This window comes from Pyrgilauda ruficollis, unplaced genomic scaffold (genome assembly GCF_017590135.1).
Source record: "Pyrgilauda ruficollis isolate IOZ18807 unplaced genomic scaffold, ASM1759013v1 scaffold39, whole genome shotgun sequence".
Lineage (NCBI taxonomy): Eukaryota > Metazoa > Chordata > Aves > Passeriformes > Passeridae > Pyrgilauda > Pyrgilauda ruficollis.
In genome coordinates this window covers 2,130,261-2,138,736 of record NW_024525378.1, presented here as the reverse complement: position 1 = coordinate 2,138,736, position 8,476 = coordinate 2,130,261, and the positions used below count along the sequence as shown (strand labels likewise).

At 37.5% G+C, this 8,476-nt stretch overlaps 1 protein-coding gene across 4 annotated transcripts in view; it reads right to left on the bottom strand.

Moving 5' to 3' along the window:
• Positions 1-823: 823 nt before the first annotated feature.
• ANKS6 (ankyrin repeat and sterile alpha motif domain containing 6) overlaps positions 824-8,476 on the bottom strand; it is a 41,051-nt gene continuing 33,398 nt past the window's right edge. For 2 of the 4 annotated variants that reach the window (XM_041476675.1, XM_041476676.1), the window contains exons 16-17: positions 8,024-8,120; positions 824-2,626 (exon numbers count right to left, since the gene is read on the bottom strand). In XM_041476675.1, coding sequence (XP_041332609.1) covers positions 2,577-2,626; positions 8,024-8,120 — 147 coding nt within the window. In that variant the 3' untranslated portion in view covers positions 824-2,576. Of the gene's footprint in view, positions 2,627-5,125; positions 5,149-6,150; positions 6,522-8,023; positions 8,121-8,476 lie in introns of those variants that run through there. The other 2 variants (XR_005955885.1, XR_005955886.1) reach the window with 2 other exon arrangements.

Genomic DNA, 8,476 nt, shown 5'->3' with positions numbered 1-8,476 from the left:
ACAGCCATGCATCAATGTATACATGAACATAGAATATTTTTAGGTTATTTATAAGGAAGTGTCTTGAATGGGCCTGCTTTCCAACACTCACATTGGAGTACATACAGCCTTTGGAGTACATCCAACACTCACCCTGTTTATCACCTTAGAACCCTGGTCCAGTACAGCACCACCATTCTGCTAACACTCCTCATATCCCACTCCTCTTAAGACCAGACAGACCTATTTTGAATACACTTACAAATAAAAACTCAGGAGAAGTAAGAGGCCAATTAAAATGCTACAGGTGCGATGCTGGGAATATGGCAATCATACTTCAAATATCTGTTTGCTTTTGTTTTTATGACTGTGTGTTTACTCCATTAAGTTTTAATGCACACTGAAATGCTGTGAATGACAAGTGGCAAAAATTGCTTTGAAACAATTCCCTGCTGTGACACTTTAAGGAGGACATTGCATTAACAGATTATTTCAATAACACAAACTTCCAAGAGACTGGAAATTAAGTGTTCCAAATGAGCTTTAAATATAGCACCAGAAGTTTCAGTTTTAATGGACAAAGCCTGTTCCCACTAAATGTACCTTTGTACTGCCAAGAGGGCTTTGAAATAAAATAAAGTGGCAAGTTTGAGGCTATTAGTGTCAGAGTCAGACAAGCCAAGCAATTGATTATGCTGATCTCAGTATTAAAGAAATCTCTTTGCATGAACTCTTATGTTCCCCTTCACTCTGGAAACCAAAGTTATTCCCTTGACAAGGTACCTGGCTTCTAAGGCATTTGCTGAAGCATGAGAAATGCTACAGATGACTGCTTGAATAATTTCCAGATAACAAAGTATCTTTATTTAAAATCAGATATTCATTAATGCTCAAAGTACAGAAAAAGAAAATTTAATTCAAAGAAACTTATAAAAGCTTCTTGTAAAGTAACAGTACTCCTCAGCAAAATCTTAGGTTAATAACTCCAGATTAGTCAAGCCTATAACACCAGACTGAATCATAACAAGAACTGGTTTTTGTAGGATTTCCTTCTTTGGAAAAGCCCAGAAGGTATCACTTTTCATTATGAGGCAAGAAAAGTTTGCCAAGAAAGATATTTAAACTGAAAAGAAACAGAAAACGAACAGTAAACAAAAAAAAAAAGCTTTCACCTTTGAAAGTCTGTGACAAATCAGGCCAACTCAATGAAATTACAGTCCCCATCTCTGAATGGTCTCTTTGTCCAAGAGGCTGCAATGAATAACCTGATCATAACCCTCATGTAGTGTCGTGTCTGGCATCCCTTCTGGGTGCTTTGGATGCCTTAGGGCCTGGCAAATGCCAGTGGAGGTCTGAACAACTGAATCAAACTTCTGGTCTAGCTCAGTTGAGATACTGGGCTTTGAGGCCCTGGTGATGGTACCCACCAGACCTCCACTGCCTACAGCGGAGTTTGAAGAGCTGCCTGTGCCAGCCCTGACACGCAGACACACAGTACAGGACTCTGTCTCAAACTCTCCTCCTCTCAAAGGCAGAAAAAGCAGCCATGAGCTGTCAGTACAGTGAGGAGCACGGAGAAAGGTAAAATCTTTAGTTATATACTGAGAGCACTCAGGTTATTGGAGCTCCAAGATCTTCTTGCCCTTACCTGCAGTACTTGAGTCTTCAGAAAGATAAATATAGTGTCAGAGGCTTCTGATGAATTGTATTTTAATTCCTGATGATTTGCATTTTAACTGCTTAACAAAAATGATATTTACTAAGCAGAAAATGTAATTACTGTAACTTTTATTTCAAAATTGCTACAAAATCAAGTTATAAAAATGTATTTTTAAGGATATGCTAGTGTTTACTATTCAAAAAAACTCCAGCCAATATCATGTAAATGGATTTATTCTCAAAAAAAAAGTCAACAATATAAAATATTTTAACATTCTTTCTGTTTAAATATTGGTGACAGATTATGCATTCACTCAAATAAAGTGCTGTTTTTACAAATAGGTGTTTTGTTTTTACTTTTACTATTGTTCTAACATCGTAATATTGAATAGATAAAGTATATTTTGGTTATTGAAGAATGCAGCATTACTTCTCCTTTATATTTCTTCCCATGAAATCATTACATTTTCAACCTAGACTACTTTATCTGTATCCAATCAAGAGAGGCATATTCAGCTTATGTATTTCCCCATGTAGAAGGGGTCACAATTTGTGCTGTCCTTCTTGCCTTCTTCCATGCTTTTGTTGCTCTTGACTGTGCCCATGTTGGTCTCCTGTGGGTTCTTCATCTACGGGCAAGAGTGGAATGAAGCCTCCATCTTCCTGCATGTTCACCCATTCTTCCTGCTCTTCTGACTTTGCTCTTCTTGAATTCAGACCACTGATGCCTTGAACAATTCAACACTTAGGTTGAACTACAGAGGCAATCTCATTACTTTCTTTGCCTTTCTGTGAGTTTTGTATTTTAAGCACGCTACTGCAGAAAATCCTATGTCAGTGTAGTCAGGACTAACTTTTCAAATTTTCATTTGTATGGATTTGCTTAGTCAGATGCCAAGCTTCACCATAAAAAATAAAAAACACTTTTGTTCCAGTAGCTACCTTTTAGAAGAAGCGGCTTCTTGTGGTTTTAAAGAGCAGCCAGGAGCTGTAAGAAGGAAAAAAGAAGTCTGAAAAACTGTAATCATCAAGACTCACAACTGTAAACAAGAGAGTAATTCCACAACTACTGGAAACAGGCCCGCATTTCCCAATGTACATGTTATACCAGTATCTAACAGTTTGATCCTGCAATTCATTTTACTCATCTTAAGCCATCTCCTTTAAGGAGAAGGTATAAAAAGTCAAACTCATGTGTGAAAAGATCACCTACTGCCACAAGTTTTGACTATCTCTCTTTTCTCAATGTGCACCTTTCCAGTAAGCAATTATCTGAATCCTGTATGATTTGTATGCAAGTCTGTATTGATTTTGCTCCTATTTTTACTTCTCTCTCTTTAATCTCTAATTCCCTCCTCTGGATAATTTCCATGTGATATTTTTGAGTCTGAATCCGAAAATGAGAAGTAAATACACAAACAATTCTGTATCTGCAGATATATATGTATCTATCAATATATATAACATACTATAGTATGTAAAAAGAAACTGGAGGACCAGAATTTCTACTAACTAGACTGCATGGCATCATATTCTTTTTTCATCATAGGTATAGCTACTCTTCACTTAAACTTTTGCCTGGAGAATATTCAGTTTATTCTTTTGAAATCTATCTCCAGCTTTTGTTCATTGCTGCTACCAGATGTTGAGATTTTTCTCTTCCCACCTATCAGAAGTGTTGTTTAGACTGGGGAGAGCAGCTAGATGCCTGTACCAAGTGACAAGGCTGATCTTTTTCTTTCAAACATTTCAATAAACTTGGCATTAAAAAGCAAACGAAGTTAACTGGTAGTTAGCTTTACCTCCAACCAATCTTAATGGGATTTTTCATAATGAGTTTAAGAAATATCCTAGCAGAAAAAGATTGTGTCCTTCTGAGTACAAACCTTGGATGCTCTCTTGCATTTTTCATGAAATTTTTGTAGAAATGGCAAATTCTATTGCAAGCCATAAATGGGCAAGGGAACTTCCACGAGGTGTTTCCATTTTTTATCAGAGGATTTAACATGCAACACTTCATTACACATTTATTATAACTACAATAACTAGCACATAGGATTTTAGGTCTACTCTTCTGGAGGAAATTATTTCAGCTGCTTTCCCTGCCCCCCCCCAACCTTTTCTTTTCATAAGAATTCACATGACCTTTTTTCAGCTTTTCATTTCTGATTTGGCAAGTTTGTGTTGAAATGCAACTTTGTCTTCTTTGGCGTCATTTGTTTCAATTAACCTGCTGACCAATGCCAGATCTGTTCAACCTCTTGATTGCACTCAGTTAATGGGAGCATGAATCTTAACACAGCCCCCCAAAATAAACTAAACAATTAGTCCTGGCAACTAGGCATTCAGACAGTCCAATTTTCTTTTTTACCAGAATCCTGTAAAGTCACCTCAATCCACAAACAAACTTTTCCTGGGATAGTATTATTTTTTTAATTCCATTCTCTCAAAAAGCTGGACTTCATGCTGCCACTTGCTGTTTCACTGAAGTTGGAATCCAGACAAAGGATCCAGACATTTTGTTCCTCAGAGCCTCAGGCCTCCATGGGCTGGTTATCTGCTCTAAATGGCAAAGCAGCACAGTAATTCTGTGTTTGCTGGACACATTCACTGGGCTATAAAGAAGCAGTACCTTCCTAGTAGTTCTCTTACATGGACAGGGTGCATTGTCAATTTTCCAAGACATAATAGTAGTCAAACCACCAAAGCGTCAAAACCTGCTAAAATGTTCACTCTTGGAATGAATAATTTTATCAGAATTTTCTAAAAATGACCAACTAATTTCCATAAAAAAGAGATGGAGGCAACATTCTCCATGCAAGTACTGTTTGCCTATTCAGAATTTGTGGTGCTTCCAAACCAAATGGCTTGGGGGTCCAGTAACCTCTGAATCATTTACACTCCTCTGCCTTACGCAGGTCAGGCAAGGACTGGAGGAAGGAATTCACACAGCCTAACCTAGTGTCCCTGGCATGGAGTGAAAGGATTCCATTTCAGAAACATTTATGTGGGAGTCCAAGACAGCTTAACCTGAAGTACTAGGAAAAAAAGAATATGAAACAAATACACAAAGCAAGTAATAGCAAATTTCTAAGGCAGATGTCCTAGAGAAGCAGAAGGATTAAGCAGCCGAACTGCTGTGTACAGAACACAGGTTGTTGTTCAAAACTGTTACATCACTGAGATGTGATAACAGTGATGCAAATCTTTTTAATGGTTCAACAGGAAATACAGAGAAACAGAGGCCAGTGAGTTGGACAGTAATACCAACTAAATTAGTAAAAACTGTAACAATCTAAAATTTTGTTGGAAACAATCAAGAAGGGATTTTTGAAGTCTTGCCTCACCAACCTACTAGAATTCCTTGAAGGTGCCAACAGTCTTGTAGATAAAAGAGGTCCATTTGATGCTTGGATTTTGACAAGGCATTTCATAAGGTCCAAGGTTAGTCCTTAAGATAATAAGGAACTCAAGAGGGTAAAAATAAAATTTCTTATGTGGATAAATAATCTGTTAGGGAGGCAGAGGACAGAAGTTTGCAGTAAATAGTGATTTTTTCCACAGTAGAAAGATTCACCGCTAGTATTTCATAGGCATCTGTATAAGGATACTCAGGATATGAACAGTATATTTAATATATGATTTTGATAGGGCATATAGAATGAAGAGGAAAACCTTCCTAAGTCATGCATGTAAATAAAAAGAAAGGTAAACAGAAGACTGGCAAAAAGACTTCATATGACATTTGTGCCTAAACAATAAGATAGCGACAAGATTTGGTGAAGATAAATAGGAAGTAATATGAAGTAAGGCAAATGGAAAGGATGATACATGTGTGTTTATAAAAAATTATAGGCTGTGAGCTCAAACTCAGTAGATCAGCTGGGTTTTAAGAGGTAATTTGAATTAATACCATTCAGTCTTCAATTATAGCCAACACAGCAATGTACCAGAAATAACTAGAAAAGGGGAAGAGCATGGAAAGCAGAGAACACAACTGAAAAACAAACATCAGTCTGTCATGTAAATCCATAATATGCCTACATATTGAATACTGTATGCTAGGCTGGCATCTCCCAAGTCTGAAAAGACAACAGCAGAAAAGGAAAAGAGGTTAGAAAACCTATGCTATAGGGAATGACAAAGCAGCCTATAAGCCTTCCCCTCAAAGAAACCATGAATGAAGAAGGATATCACAGTGATCTGTAAAGTCATCAGTGGCATGGAGGCAGTGAAGAGGAAACAACTGCTCACTGTATCTTCTCATCCAGTACGATGAAGCAAAAGAAGTCAGGACATGGGAAGTTCACAGCAAATGAAAGCAAGCAGCTCTTCAAATCAGAGTCAGATGAGACTGGATGAAAAAGTTGCACACAATTGTATGGACCTTGGATCTGCCTTGGTACAGCTGCTCTTATGCTCTAAAATATTACACATTCCTGAAAATAACTTCAAGTTCCAGAGACTGCATAAGGATTCCACTGCTACTTTTTACAATAAAAAGCAGCTTACCTGGTGCAGAAACTTCTTTTAGCTACATGTTCTCTTCCTCTTCTCTATTAGTGCTTCTGTTTCTGTTTCACAGCCAAATCTATATCATGGAGCTCTCATACACAAAAACCCAAAAGCCAGATCTCTGATGGCAGCCTTCTTGCAGCCTCTTGTCAAAAGCTCAACAGGAGCAATTGTTGCCTCCATTCTTACAAAAGGATGTTCTCTCCAGCTCTGAGTCACCATTCTTGTCCTTTGATGTCTTCAAGACACTTAAGGTCAGCAAGTTGCTTGGAGATACATTACACCTCTATGCCTCTGGTTCTTGAGTAATTCCAGTTCTTTGCACCATGTAATCAAATCCCAAACAGCTTCTGCTCACCTAGTAATACCTACAGAAGAGGCTCTTCAGCTCTGGGATGTTACCAAGAAACATCCAAAAGTTCCCACACATGCTGACTATGCTGAGAATGAAAGTTGCACAATACATACAGGGACACCTGATAGTGGCTTTCAGCCAAGCAGACTACACAGAATACTGGAAGTAGCCCACATTATTCACTAACTACCCCAACAATTCCCAGTTTGCCCCAAGACATTAGTAGGTCAACAGTTAGCACCTGCTTTCACATATCTAGTGAAATGCAGCTGACTGAGATTGGAACAACTGGGACTAGCTCACTATTAAGGTTTCCTAAAGCATACAATACCCGAATTATTTAGCATAGCCCCTAAACAAATGAAATTATTTTGTGAGTAGATGAAAGCAGCAAAACAAACAATGCAAGAAGAAGCACTTTTAACATGGTGAACTTCTCAAGGCTATTCAATGACTTTCGTTGTTTCTATTGAAACATGGATACAGAAGTACATGTGGGAATAGGTTATGCCCTATGCTTTAATCTGGAGCAACAGATGAGTATCTGCCTTTGTTTCAGGTGGCTGGCAGGACAGAGATTTGCAGTTTTTATATCTGAGAGTAGGAAATGTATTCAATTATTACAGGTCAGCAACACCTTCCTGTATGTTTTGGTTACAGACAATACATTTTAAAAGGCAGTTTCTCCAGCTTGGCCAGCTGGTTAGCAGATAACACTAGTGCTTGGAATGCATGTGTTCCAAAGAAACCAACTATAGATAATCATATAAAAATAGCACCTATGCAAAATAAGTAACTACATACATACATAAATATATAATTAACACAGCTGCCTAAACCATTATGCTAAATCGTAAATCTTGAATATATTTCTTCTACCTGATCATACTAAAGTATCTCCTATAAAGAGCATGCAAAAGTTAATTATTTATCATACAGGAACACCTCCCACTGATGCTACGTATACACATACAGACACTATAGACAGTATACTGTATACTCTAGTTTGATATACTTACATCCATTTTCTGTATTTAGTAATGCACAATAAAAATCTTATCCTTATTTCAGATAGTAATGAAGGGTGTATAAACATCTTACATACCTTACATCTTAGATACCTCTACTTTTTATATTGAAATCTTCTCTACAGTCTCAGCAAGAGACACACATCATTAGCCAGGAAAGCAGCTAACTGGCTTGTTTGTCACATTTTTTCTTCCAGCCAGTACTAAATAAAATATCCACACATTTGGACATTAGGAAGATTTCTTGCACTGAATGAGTGATTAGACTTTGGAATGAGCTGCCCAGGGAGATGATGGAGTCACCATCCCTGGAGGTGTTTAAGAAAAGACTGGACATGGCATTCAGTGCCATGGTCTGGTTGGCATGGTGGTGTTTGGTCAGAGGTTGGACTGTATTATCTCAGAGGTGTTTTCCAGCCTAACTGATGCAGTGATTCTGTGATTCAACCTGTAATATGTTTTTAAATTCATTTCAGGTGCTACTTACATTGGGAATGACCTGGCGGCCGCGTGTTACTAACACTACTCTCAAAGGAAGAGTGGAAGTTGTGTATAGTTTCTTGTAAAATCTGTCTCTCCCGGCCCTACAAAAGAACAATAAAATAAAATAAGGTATTCTTAAATTTCTGTTTAAAAAATGAACTTATTAAAAGTACACAACAAATGTGTAAATATGTGTCTATGTTCAGTATACTATCAGAAATAATAACAAATCCTTACCTTACAGACATACATAGAAAACCTCGTAGTAATCTTTTCCTGAAACTACCAGACAACAATAGAAACATTTCCATTATTTTCCTCCTATCTTTATGGCATATCTTAGTATGGAACATCATCTCCCTCCCCTAATTTTTAGCCTCATCACTATTGTTGATACTGACTTAGGGAAATTGTCTTTGTGTTTTGTTTGTCTGAACTTCCATTATCAGCGAGGGAA